The sequence below is a fragment of the Balaenoptera ricei genome, chromosome 13 (genome assembly GCF_028023285.1).
Source record: "Balaenoptera ricei isolate mBalRic1 chromosome 13, mBalRic1.hap2, whole genome shotgun sequence".
Classification (NCBI taxonomy): Eukaryota; Metazoa; Chordata; class Mammalia; order Artiodactyla; family Balaenopteridae; genus Balaenoptera; species Balaenoptera ricei.
The window spans coordinates 13,030,226-13,043,991 of record NC_082651.1 but is presented as its reverse complement, the minus strand read 5'-3'; the positions used below and the strand labels follow the sequence as shown (position 1 = coordinate 13,043,991).

The 13,766-nt window shown below is 44.2% G+C and overlaps 1 protein-coding gene across 3 annotated transcripts in view; it reads right to left on the bottom strand.

The window, feature by feature from the left end:
• Positions 1 to 4,014, bottom strand: part of TTL (tubulin tyrosine ligase) — a 37,140-nt gene extending 33,126 nt beyond the window's left edge. For 2 of the 3 annotated variants that reach the window (XM_059942777.1, XM_059942778.1), the window contains exons 1-2: positions 3,716 to 4,012; positions 258 to 336 (exon numbers count right to left, since the gene is read on the bottom strand). In XM_059942777.1, the coding sequence (XP_059798760.1) occupies positions 258 to 336; positions 3,716 to 3,872 (236 nt within the window). In that variant the 5' untranslated portion in view covers positions 3,873 to 4,012. Of the gene's footprint in view, positions 1 to 257; positions 337 to 3,715 lie in introns of all 3 variants that reach the window. The other variant, XM_059942779.1, reaches the window with a different exon arrangement.
• Between the last annotated feature and the right edge of the window lie 9,752 nt (positions 4,015 to 13,766).

Below are 13,766 nucleotides of genomic sequence, written 5' to 3'. Positions count from 1 at the left end.
CCTTATAAATCACTTGCGCCAGAAGCCCTGTCTCAGGCTCTGCTTCTAGGGAGACTCAACTTAAGGGACAGACAGGCTTCACCAGGCACGTACAGCCAAGTTTGGACTGTGACGAAATGCTGATCTCTGTTGGCTTTTTAAATAAAAGTGTTTTCTCCCTTTAAAGACGATCTCACACTTTTGCTTAAGTGCTTCAGGATGAAAGCTCAAAAGGTTCAGGTGAAAAATGGAAAACACGGGTCTTAAAGAACACTTACTTCACTAAAGAAGCTTTGCGACACAGTTTGTCAGCTCCCCTGTAGTAATTCACCAACTGCATCAGGCCAGGCTCATGACCTGTGAAGGGAAGAAGAGGCTCAGAAAGGAAACAGACAATTTCTCAAGTGGGAAATGACAATGTCAGCACCAGCGCGCAGGAGGGAGAGCAGGGTCATGCTTAGCTCGTCTTTCTCCCCTTTCAGGACTGGGTGTTGGAAAGGGAGCGATTCAGTTGCCCGACCCCTCTATGCCCCTTTGCTCAGCATCTCACTGGCAATTCTCACCATCCCCAGACTGGCTATTATGATACCGCCATCGTAGGTCTGCCAAAGACCACTGCTGCCTCTGTTTTTTCTTCTTTGGGTGGGAGAGTATTTTCTATTCCACCTCTCCTGGATCCCCATTGCACCGCACACTTGGCTTAACACATATGGATTTAGTCACCTCTGTACAGTAAGGACTTAAACAGTCAGGCTTTTGATGTTGCTACCCTTGCTTTCTACAGTCATCACGGAAGGCCGTAGAACTACGATCCTGCTGTTCTCAAGCATGTCTCCCTGTGCAAGCTTCTAGGAGGGCCACTAGAAGCTGAGGGGAGGTAGTGGAGAGGCCGTGTCCGTAAATTCAGAAGCCCTGAGGATGTTCTGCGCGTCCTCTCACAGGGAAACCCATTTTCAATAGATTGTACTGCATGCCCCCTCCTCTTTAAAATTAGGGCAAAAGGATACAAATAAAAACAAAAGCCTCAATTTAAAAAAAATTTTATTATAGTATAGTTGACTTACAATACTGTGTTAGTTTCAGATGTACAGCAAAGTGATTCAGTTATACATATATATATTTCAGATTCTTTTCCATTATAGGTTACCACAAGATATTGAATATAGTTCCCTGTGCTATACAGTAAATCCTTTTTATTTTTTATGTAGTAGTGTGCATCTGTTAGTCTCATACTCCTAATTTATCCCTCCCCCCCTCCCCTTTGGTAACCATAAGTTTGTCTTCTATGTGTGTGTCTGTTTCTGTTTTGTAAATAAATTAATTTGTACTATTTTTTAGATTCAACATATAAGTGATATCATATAATATTTATCTTTCTCTGTCTGACTTACTTCACTATGATAATCTCTATAAAAGCCTCAATTTATGTTTAACATCTTAAGAAAATGCAGTTTTCAGCAACACAAAAATAGAACCCAACAATGGGAGCTTGAACTGAAGATGCCAGAGGTAAGACTAATTCATCTGAGAACAGCATACAATCAAATAAAAAGTTTCAGGCGCTAACTAGCTCTCACCATCTCCCTGGACAGACGGACTGGTTCACACCTGAACTACCCACCTTCACATCACCAAGGCAGCAGCATTCCTTGGCCTTTATCCGCTGGGCCATCTCCTTGGGTTTCGAACTGTGTGAAAGGTAAATATCCTTAACAATGAAGGCATATTATAACCATCTGGTTGTGGGATGCTGGTTTTATTGTTTTGTTTTTCTTTTTGTTTTCTTTTTCTTTTTTTTTTTTTTAAGATGCTAACCTTTTAAAAAATGTTTATTTTATTGAAGTATGGGGGGTTTTTCTGGCTGACATTCTTTTTAGAATTTTTCTTTTTTTTAATTTTATATTTGACTATAGTTGAGTTACACTGTTGTGTTAGTTTCTGGTATACAGCAAAGTGATCCAGTTATACATATGCCATAGTTTGCATCCGCTAATCCCAAACTCCCAATCAGATGCTGTTTTCTTTCCCATAAAAACCAAATGTTTCCTGAGCAGCTGCTGACTTCATGGTACCTGTTTAGGATTTGGACCTTCTAGGATTCTGCTCCTAACCCTAATCCTACACCCTAGTCCTGAGCCCCACAGCAATGCCGATCACCCCTGCAAAGAGCCATTTTTGTCAGTTTTTAATTTTAGGATTCCACCTAAGCTCTTTCAGCCAGGCACTGACCAGTCCAAAGAGGAAAGTCAGGCAGGCAGGGAAGCAGACAGAGCAAGGAGGAAATAAACGTTCTCAACTATAAGCAGGTTTTCTTCTTTCAGGGAAGGTGTTCTCGCTGAGGGCTTCCTGGGGAGACAGTTTAACAAAAGGGACTCAATCTCCAGGCACATTCCCTATATTCGAAGACTTCTGGGGGTTGGAATCAGCCCTTCCATGGAGTCCCCAATATACATCATAAATTTGTATAACAATAAAAAGTTGTCCATGGTCTCATTTCAAAGAAAAAATATCAGGAAGGCTAGGCTGAAACCCCCTTCATTCCTCAAATCATTACAATTCTACAGGCTCCCACCCAACTGTGCTCTATCAGCTCACCAAGGGCTAGTCAGTTCCAAATGGCTATTTTCAGCATTTGCCTATTCAACCTCTCCAACCCGCTGACCACACCTATTTCTAAAAACTGTCTCCTCTCCTGGACGTAGAACGCTGTTCTCTCTGGGATGCCCTCCAAGGCAGAGATGACTTTTCCTCGTTATTTTCTCCCCTTCTATCTTTGGCAGTACGATGGGGTGCCCACCCCAGGGGAATTTTGGCAGGGCACACGGCGACCCCGAGTGAGGCTGCAATTCCGGATGACTGTGCAGGGAGGAGAGGCCGTGAGACTATGTGCAGGTCAGTGGGATGTAAATGGCAGTGATCCGCACAACTTCTGGATTACGTCATCTAAAAAGGAGCCGTTGGTCCTCTCCTTCCCCCTGCCTCTTCCTACAGGGGAAGATGTAGACATGGGGGTGCCAGCTTCAACCGTGTGAATGAAGGGAACTCCCTCGGAGAGAGTAGGGCAGAGAAACCTGGGTCACGTAAAATCTGCATTCAATGCGCAACTGTGAAAACGTGTTCTTTGGTGAAACTAAGGGAAGGTCTAAAATCAGACACCCTTCCGCCCTTCCCCGGGCTGGGCTCACTGCTGAAGCTCCTGTTTTCGGAATCCAGAGGTCTTTTCCAAATCCCCTGACGCTTTATCTGAGCCTTCGGGGAGCTGAATCCTCAGGGTTTTCAACACACACAAGCTCCCCTCCCGAGCCAACACAGGCAGGGCGGAATCCCCGGTGGAGGAAATTTGCAAGATGACTCCAGCCTGATGTCAGCCGCCGGCTCCGCGGAGCCTCGCCCCGCCCGGCGATCTGCCCAGCCGACCTGCCCGATTTGGAGGCGTCGGGACCGGGGAATCCGGGGAACGCGCGGCATGGGCTCCCCGCTCCCGAGGCCGACGCCCCCGGGGCTGCAGGGCCGGGTCATTGTCAGGAGGCGGCCGCCGTCCCGGGGGCCCGCACCGCCACTCCCGCCCCGAATTCGATTTGGGACCCGAGAAGGCATGAAAAACAACGGGCTTGGCCCTTTAGGGATGCATTTCCTTATCCGCCCGAGGAACGACAGAGGGGAAGGTTTCTGACCTTAAGACAAAAGCGCTCGTTCTACCGGGAGGAGCGGGCGGGCGCGAAACGGGGAAGCTCACCCAGTCTCCCGAAGGGCAGCCGGTTCCTTTCTCCCAGCATCAGGTTGAACCTGGGGTTGTCCCGCCGCAGCCTCTTCCAGTGGCCGGTGGCGAGCAGCAGCCGGGAGACCTCGGCGTAGACGCTGCTGTTCTCGTCGCGTACCACGAAGGTGTACATGGCGAAGGGCCGCGCGACCGGGCCGCCCCGGCAGCCGCCACAGGAACCAGCCAGCCAGGCGGCGGCTCAGCGTAGGACCCGCCCGAGCGCCAGCCGGGATCCGGCCCCGCCGACCCCGCCGACCCCGCCCCGCACGCTCCGGCCGCGCCGCTGCGCCCGGCCACCGCGCAGCTAGGCTTCCCCTGGCGGCCCGCGCCCGGGTGCCCGCGCGTCGGCCCGAGCGGCGAGCGCAGCCCGGACGCCGCGCCCACCGCCGGCGCAGCCCCGCCTCCGGCCCGTGATTCCGCGCGGCCAGCCCGGCGGCGGGCGGGGGGAGCCTGTGCGCCTGGGGCGCGCCCCGCACCCTCGCTGAGCCGGCTGCCGGCGGCGGAGGGTGCGGGGGCTGGAGGAGGGGGGCGCGGCTTGAGCCGCAGCCTCGGGAGCCGGTCCCCAGGGGGACCGGAGAGTGGGGTAGTCCTTCCGAGCCCAGGGTCACTGCCGGGGGCGGAGGGGGGCGGAGGGGGGCGGCGGTGCCAGCGGAAGATCCCTTTCTAGGGGGCTTGCTCCGGTAGCTTCCCACCTACTATTTCAAAGGGACGTTTTATGGATGAAAACAAAAAGTTATACGGCCCCATCCTGTGTCCAAGATGCGCTTCTTTGACTTTCCTGCTTAAAGACGGCGGAGAACCAGAAGGGTTCCGGTGGCTGTTGGTTTCCCTTTGGGTCGAATGCTCCTTTCACCTGCTGAGACCTCCTGCGTGGCACACAGCCAGGGGGTGACTTCGGATTCCGCCGGGCACTCGCATACAGGCCCTGGGGCGCCCTGGACTCCCCCCTGCGGTTTACCGGCGTTGGGTCACTCGCTTTCTCTTCTCCGGAGCGATTTCCCCTTCCGAGTGTGTGCGTGGCGGGGTTCTTCGAAGTCCCTTCGGTCCTGATCTCACTCTGACTTCCTTTTAGGAAACGATTTTTGGTGCATTTGAGGGCCAGCGAAAGGACTCTATCAGATTTCCCGTAAACTTCCTACACTTCCCCGTAAGATAGCCACATCAGCCACGCGGCTCACATCTTTTACTCTTCTTTAGAGAAAGAACATCCTGGGACGTCTCCCCGTCCTGCTCTCCCTGTGCTCACGGTGTCTAATTAGCATATCGTAAAAGCGCTCTCCTCTCCCCCATTTTGCCCACATTCCCAGCGGCGAATACTCGCCTATTCTACGCCCCAGCCTCCAGCTCGGCCACCACCTGGAGGCATTCACTGTGGGTGGGAAGCTCGCTCAGAGGAGGAATGGGGCAGACTCAGGAGTGCCGGGTTGGTTACATTTCCTCACCCCCCCAAGCCCGCCCCCAGCAGTCAGACATCCAGGAGGAATGAGAGTTGGTAGATAGTCCCCCGGCTTCCTCACCCCTCCAGTGAACGAACCGGCGGGGAGGCATATATCCTGCACTCTACTTCGAGGTCATCTGCAGAAGCGTTCCAGTTGTCCACAGCTTGTAACCTGCTCATTCACGCACCTTCTCTTGTTGGAGTCCTTCCTTTTCCTGGTTTACTATCCCACCTCTCTTGGGATCACTTCCCAAATAAACTACTTGCTCTCAAATCCCTGTACCAGGACCACCTTTTTGGGGAACTCAGGCCCAGACATTGTAGATGCTTCTCTTCACAGCCAGTCATCTCGGAAGAGACACCCACATTGATCGTGCCCCCTTCCTCTTCACTCACTCACTCCTCCTGCATCACCCGCTCTCCCCGGCAAGCTGGCTTCTCTCTCTGCCACTCCACAGCCACGGATGTCATTAGGAACATCAGCGACCTCCGAATTTCCAAATCCAGTAGTACTTTTCTCCTTTTTCTCACCTACACTTTGTAGTGAACATCTTTTTTGTTTGTTTTAGTTCTTGTACAGCACCCCTTTTCTTTTTTTTTTTTTAAAACAATAATTAGTTGGCTTTTGGTTTTATTTATTTATTTATTTATGGCTGTGTTGGGTCTTCGTTTCTGTGCGAGGGCTTTCTCTAGTTGTGGCAAGCGGGGGCCACTCTTCATCGCAGTGCGCGGGCCTCTCACTGTCGCGGCCTCTCCCGTTGCGGAGCACAGGCTCCAGACGCGCAGGCTCAGTAATTGTGGCTCACGGGCCTAGCTGGGCCTAGCTGCTCCGCGGCATGTGGGATCTTCCCAGATCAGGGCTCGAACACCGTGTTCCCTGCATTGGCAGGCAGATTCTCAACCACTGCGCCACCAGGGAAGCCTCAAATCTAAAAGTGTAATCAAGGCCCTTAGATGCCAAATCCCATATCCTTTCTGCTATGCCAAACCTTAAGAGGACATGGTGAGTAAGTGGAGTCTTAAAATTTTCCACTTTTGTTTAATACTCCTACTAGCAATTACAACACTATTATTGTTATTATTCAGCAGATTATATATGCTAGGTACTTGCTAGGCATTTTATAAATATTTTTTCAATTGATCCTTACTATAGTTCCATGAGGTAGGTTTATGAGTGTCTTACCCATGTTACAAAGGAGAAAATGAAGCTCCAAGAGATTAAGTAACTTGCTTGGGCATTGGTACCCATGTCTCCTGACTGTGCTCTTAACCACTCCCACTTTTAACCTGTGTTAGGGCAACAGTAGCAAAAAGGAACACAATCTCAGAACCCAAGCAATTTACAGTTTAGTTGGTGAGATTAAGCATGCACAAAGGGAACCATTATAGTAATGAATTTAAGATAATTGATAGACCTAAATAAGTAGAGGTGCTAAGGGTATAGGAATACAAGAAGCATTTGCGAGAGGGGGAAATAATCAGGGAAAACTTCTTAGATGAAATCAGTTTTGAAACAGATCTAGTATGGAAGGAAATAGTCCCATGTCTATTGACCAAAGGAAAGGCCAAAGGCTACATCTTCCTTTACCCAGTTTATCCCTCTCCCACCTGACTCTGGGTATCTCTAAGGAGTCGGTTTGGCAATTTGTATCTTTTTAGGAATTTTTCCATTATGAAAGTTACCCAATTTTTCATCATGAATATGTTTGTAATATTCCCTTACATTCCTTTTAATTTCAATAGAGTCAATAGTGATGCATCCTATTTTGTGTCTAATTTGACTTCTCTCTTTTTTTTCTTGGGCAGTCTAGGTAAAGGTTTGCTAATTTTGTTGATCTTTGCAAAGAACTAATTTTTAGTTTTATTGATTTTTCTCTATCATTTTCCTGCTTTCTATTGCACTGATTTTTGCTCTAATCTTTTTTATTTCTTTTCCTTACTTTGGATTAAGTTTGCTCTTCTTTTTTAACTTTTTAAATGTGGAAGCTTAGATGATTGATTTAAGATTTGTTTTCCCTTTTCCTTTTCTGTTTTTTTTTTTAAACTAAAAGCATCTTTTTAATTGTGGAAAATATGTAAACATTTTAAAGGTGAAAGACAAAGTGGGGGGAAATGTTTGTAACCCATACAATAAGCAAAGGGCTAATTTCTTTAATATATAAACAGCTCTTATGGGTCAATTATTTAAAGAACAATAAACCAATTTTAAAAATGATCAAAACACATAGACAGGCTTTCAGATTTCTTTTTTTTTCACAACTCACACACACACACACACACACACACACTGTATTTTATTTTTACAAGAGATAAACTGACACCAAGCATTGTAAATGGATGACCACAACAAAAGCAACAATGATTGCAATTACCAAACACTTTTTTCCCTTTTTCTACTTTAGACATTTAAAGCTATAAATTTCCCACTAAGTACTGTTTTATCTGCATCCCACACATTTTGATCCATTTTGCTTTCAGGTTCATTTAACTAAAATTTTTTTCTAAGTTCTCTTGTGACTTTTCTTTGACCCATCGACTATTTACCAATGTGTCTTAATTTTCATATATTCAAGAATTCCCCAAATTTCTTTCCGATGTTGTTTTCAAATTTAAATCTACTGTGGTCAGAGATCATACTTTGCATGATTTCAATCCTTTTTATTTACTGAGACTTTTATACTTTTATGGCATAGCATGTGGTTTTTCCTGGAAATGTTCCATGTGTTCTTGAAAAGAATGTGTATTCTCCAATCATTGGGTGATGTATTCTATATATACCAGTTAGGGTGCATTTGTTGATAGTACTGTTCATGTTTTGCTCATTTTCTGACTAGCTGTTCTATTAAATATTTAAAATGGGGTCTTGAAATCTACAACTGTATATGTTAAGTTGTATATTTCTCCTTTTAAATCTGTCAGTTTTAGCTTCATGTATTTCTTCACTGACCAGGGATTGAACCCGAGCCCCAGCAGTGGAAGCACCTAGTCCTGACAACTGGACCACCAGGGAATTCCCTAGCTCCATGTACCTTGGAGTTCCATTGTAAGTGCATTTACATTTTAATTGTTACATCTTTCTGACAGATTGACTCTTTTTATCATTATGAAATGTCCCATTTTGTCTCTGATGATATCTAAACTGGGTAGCTTAAAACAACAGAAATTGATTCTGTCACAGTTCTGGAGGCTAGAACTCTGAAATCAAGGTGTTGTCAGGGTCATGCTTTCTTTCAAGGCTCTAGGATTCTCAAGGGAAGAATGTTTCCCTGCCTATTCCTGGTATTTGGTAATTGCCAGTAATATTTGATGTTCCTTGGCTTGTAGATGCATCACTCTGATCTCTGGCTCCATCATCACATGGCGTTCTCTCTGTGTGTTTGTCTCCAAATTTCTATGTTCTTATCAGTACATCAATCATTGGATTAGAGCTCACCTTAATTCAGTATGACCTTGTCTTATCTTGATTACATCTTCAAAGACTCTATTTCCAAATAAGGTCATATTCACAGATTCTGAGTAGACATGAAATTTGGGGGGAATGCTGTTCAACCCCATACAGCACTCTAGCTCTCTTTTGGTTACTATTTGCAAAGAGTATCTTTTCCCAAAATTTTACTTTCCCTTTATTTGTGTTTTTGAATCAGGGTTGTGTCTCTTGTAGACAGGATTGGACTTTGCTTTTTTATGCAGTCTTTCAATTTCTGCCTTTTGATTAGGGTGTTTAGATAATTCAGATTTAATATAATTATTGATATTGTTTGTTATATATTTGTCATTTTGCTATTTGTTTTTTATTTCCTCCTTCTTGACTGTCTTCTTTTGTGTTAACTATTTTTAGTATGCAATTTTAATTCATTGTTCATTACTTTTAGTATTTTTAAAAGTTATTTTCTTAGTGGTTACTTTGGGATTGTAATGTACATCTTAACTAAAAAAAATGTCTACTTCAGTTTGATAATAACTTAATTCTGGTAAAATAACTAAAGTTTCCTTCCATGTAGTTTCATTCTGTTTTTCCTCCCTTATGCTTTTATTGTTATAAATCCAACAATACGGTCTCATAAATATTCCTTTATATAAACTTATATCTTTTAAATCAGTTATGAGGAAAATTGTGTATTGTTTCTGATACTTATGTAAGTACCTTTATAGAAATTCTTCATTTTTTTTCTGTTGATTTGAGTTACCATGTGGTGTCATTCCCCCTTCAGGCTGAAGGACTTTCTTTAATATTCCTTATAAGACAAATCTGCTAGCAATGAATCCTCTTAGTATTTGTTTATCTGGAAATGTCTTTACTTCACCTTCATTTTTGAAGGGTATTCTTTCTGGATATAGAATTCTTGGTTGATTGACAGCTTTTCTCCCCACTGGCACTTTGAATATATAATACAGCTACCTTCTGGTTCTCATTGTTTCTGATGTGAAGTTAGCTGTTAATTGTATTGATGCTTCCCTGTACATTCTGCTTTCAATGATGAAAGGGTCTTTGGCTTTCAACAGTTTGACTGTAGTGTGTCTAGGTATGAATAGCCTTCTTGGAATTTGTTGAGTTTCTTGGATTGATAGATAAGTACTTCTCTTTTAATTTGAGAAGTTTTTGGTCATTTTTTCTTCAAATATTTTTCTGTACCTTTTTCTCTCTCCTCTCCTTTTGGGATGCCCATTAAGTATATATTAGGACACTTGACGTACAATAGCTCTTTGAGGCTCTGTTCATTTTTCTGCACACTTTATTCTTTCTGTTGTTTAAACTGGACAATTTCTCTTGATCTATCTTCAAGCTCACTGATTCTTTATTCTGCCATCTTGAATCTTTGTTGAGCCCTTCTAGTGAATTTTTTATTTCAGTTATTGTACTAACCAAAATTTTTATTTTTTAATAATTTCTCTATCTTTATTGAGATTCACTGTTGATTGTTGCCTTAATTTCCTTTGAGTCTTTGCACATAGTTTTATGTGTTTGAACATACTATATCTGCTTTGAAAACTTTGATAAATCTAACATTTTTAGTCACTTAGAGACAGTTTCTATTGACTGCTTTTTTTTCTTAAATATGGGTCACATTTTCCTTTTTATTGCATGTCTCATAATTTTTGTTAAAAATTGGTCATTTTAGGGACTTCCCTGGTGGTCCAGTGGTTAAGACTTCGCCTTCCAATGCGGGGGGTGTGGGTTCGATCCCTGGTCAGGGAGCCGGGATCCCACATGCCTCATGGCCAAAAAACCAAAACATAAAACAGAAGCAATATTGTAACAAATTCAATAAAGACTTTAAAAATGGTCCACATCAAAAAAAAAAAAATTGGTCATTTTAGTGACTCTGGATTTATTTTGTCTCTTAAAGTTGTTTTTGTAGCTGTTTATATGTTTAGTGGTTTGCCTGAACTATATCTGTGAAATCTGTCTGTCTCCTTTGTGGTGTGTGACCACATCTTCATAGATGGCTTTACTCATGAATATATTTTTGTTTTTATTTTTTAGCCTTGTTTCTATGGTTTCACTGTGTCTGCATAGCCCAGTGGGTCAGCCAATAATTGGACAGAGATTGTGCTCCAACACCTCAAAGCAGTTAAGCTTCATCCTCTGCTGATGCATTTGTATGTAGACAGGGGAGCACATTCATGGTTTAGCCTGTCTTGGGGTTTGCTCTCTGATGGGCCTTTTGAGTCTTCTATGCTTATGCACAAGACCTTAGTGTCAGCCAGGAGTCTCTAAATAGCTTGAGGATTCTTGGTCTCTGCTACATATGTGCAAAGCGTTAGCAGGGAATGTGCTTTACCCCAGTTACAGCCTCAACCTCTGGCCGGTAGAAACGAACGCTTGGGCCTCCCCAGCTCTCCTGCCTCTGGGAAACCACTTTCACTGACAAGGACCCTGAGTGTGGGCACCATCCGCTGCTCCAAATGGAGTGAGCCCCCTTTGATGGCAAGAGCAAAGCTGCTGGTTCTCATGGTCTTCCCTCCCTGACAGTACTCCACATTGAAGGGATAGACAGGATCAGCCACAGACTAGAATGCCATAGATTTCCACCAAGTCCAGCATTTGCTAAAGCATAAACACTTCTCAGATTGTTGAATGCCTATGGTCAACTTCCAGAGTGCTGAAATGATTGTTTGGGGGCAATTTTGTCCATCTTTATAGTTGTTTTTAGGGAAGAGCGTTTGACAATCTCCTCACTCAACCATAGTCAGAAGTCCTGCCTGAAATCATTATCCTTCCCAACACTTTTGTATTTAATTCTTTGAATCAAATTCCCTCTGATTTAAGTACCTAAAGTGCTTTCTGTTTTCCTGATCAGACACAACTCAAACATCACATAGTCTTTAGGAACTTATTGCAGATCAAGGAATGAGTGATAATTTGAATAGGAAATAATTCTCAAAGGTTTGGCACCATTCACCTGCCCCAGTCTTTGGTTTCCTCACTTGTAAAGTGAAGTTCATAATACTTACCTAATTAAGTTGTTCTAGGAAGTAAGTGAGATGACGTATAGGAAACACCCGGGACACAGTACAAACCTTAAATACATATTTAATTCTATTTTCCCTCCAGTTTAAGACCCCATTTCTTTTATTGTTCCTGGCAAACAGCAGCAGTGAATATTCACTCACAAACCAGATTCTTGTGAAAATCTACACATGAGGAAACTAGAAAGAAGCCAAGTTAACTAAACTGCTTCGTGATTCATCATCTGGCTTTCAGATGCCTAATTTCCTTTCAGTTGCCCACAACAAAACTTTTTGAAGACCCATAGTTGAGTCTTATTTTTATGACTGAATTGATTAAAACATTTAGATTCTTTCTCGGACTGTAATCTGGTTCCTATTCCTGTGAATAAGCAGAACATTCAATACTGCAGAAACAGCAGACTTTGAATAGCTCCATGCATAAATTATGATGTTTGCTTGTTAGCAATACTGTGTGTGATGTCAGTAGCAGAGTCAGCTAACAGACAGTGGGAGATGCCACTGTTTTGAACAGCAGTATGGATGTAAATAGATTCCTGTTGCTGGTTTTAAAAAACTGGATATTTAACATTTAGAGTGAATCCAGTATTCTGCTCTTTGGCTTAGAGAGTGGAAAGCATCTTCCCATCAAGGTAAGCAAAAATGTCCATGTTTTGCCCCTTGTTGGTTCTCTATGGGTGGCTATGCTCTCATGATTGTCAATCAAAGATGGATCATAGGGTTTTAACAACTCATGCTCTTGGCATAAGATGATATTGGCTGATCTCCAGGCATACTCAGAAGCAGGAATAACCACGTTTTCCTTTTTCTTATGTGTTAAACTCTTTCTTATCTGGAATAACTTATTTTATGTTTTTTGTTTTTCTGTTTGTTTGGTTGTTGTTCTTGTTGTTTTGGTCACGTTGGGTCTTCGTTGCTGCGTGCGGGCTCTTCTCTAGTTGCAGCGAGCGGGGGCTACTCTTTGTTGCGGTGCTCGGGCTTCTCATTGCGGTGGCTTCTCTTGTTGCGGAGCACGGGCTCTAGCCACACGGGCTTCAGTAGTTGCAGCATGCAGGGTCAGTAGTTGCAGCACACGGGCCCTAGAGCGTGAGGGCTTCAGTAGTTGCAGCGTGTGGGCTCAGTAGTTGTGGCACTCAGGCTTAGTTGCTCTGTGGCATGTGGGATCTTCCTGGACCAGGGCTCGAACCCGTGCCCCCTGCATCGTCAGGTGGATTCTTAACCACTGCGCCACCAGGGAAGTCCCAGGAATAACTTATTTTATAATACGTTTTGGTGTGTTAAAATCTTTCATGAACAGAGTTCACACTAGAAACATTGTGTGGGTATCCATTTAAAAATGAGAAAGAAGATTTTTATAAAATAAAAAAAAATACTAAATAAAAACCTTTTTTAAAATTTTTTAATTTTTTGATAACTGAGACAGCGGGCCAGGATTCTGTAGCTCCTCCCCGCCACTCTGTAAGCACGACAGGTGGCGTTGACCACCTGTAGCTATGCAGAGGGAGGGCCCTCATTCCTCTGGGAGGTTCCCAGGTATGTCAGCTGAGTCTCCCCAATGTGACCAAATGGTTTAAGCAAAACAAAAAAAGTGTGTGTTGGAAGACAACTTTTTACCTGAATCCAAGGGCGTTAGCAATGTCTTCAGGACTTGGTCTTACTTGCTCCATCCCTTGGCTACCCTTGCTGGCTCCCTCCGAGAGCAGACACCACCAGCCACGCCATCATGGGGGCAAAATGGCTGCCAGCAGCTCCAGGCGCATAGGCTGGCTCTCAACGGGTTTTGGGGGTCAGCTTTCATTGGACAGGCTGAGATCATTTGCCCTCCCTGAATCAATACATGTAGCCAGGGGAAGAGACTTAGCCCGGCTTCCCCAGAAGCAGAGACTGAGATCGTGGTTTGGGGGCACAGGATGTACTGAAGAAGTGCCCTTCAGGAAAAGCCTGAAGGGAGGACAGGGGAGGGGAAGGAGCAAGGACCTGGTCTCAGGATCAAGTCTAACCTGGTTTGACCCACAGGATATGACCATGGAGCATAAACTGCATCCTAGATTTGCCTCCCCTAAAGGCAAGGGGGCCTGACCATTTACACTCCAAAACATTCAGTCATTGGCTACAGTC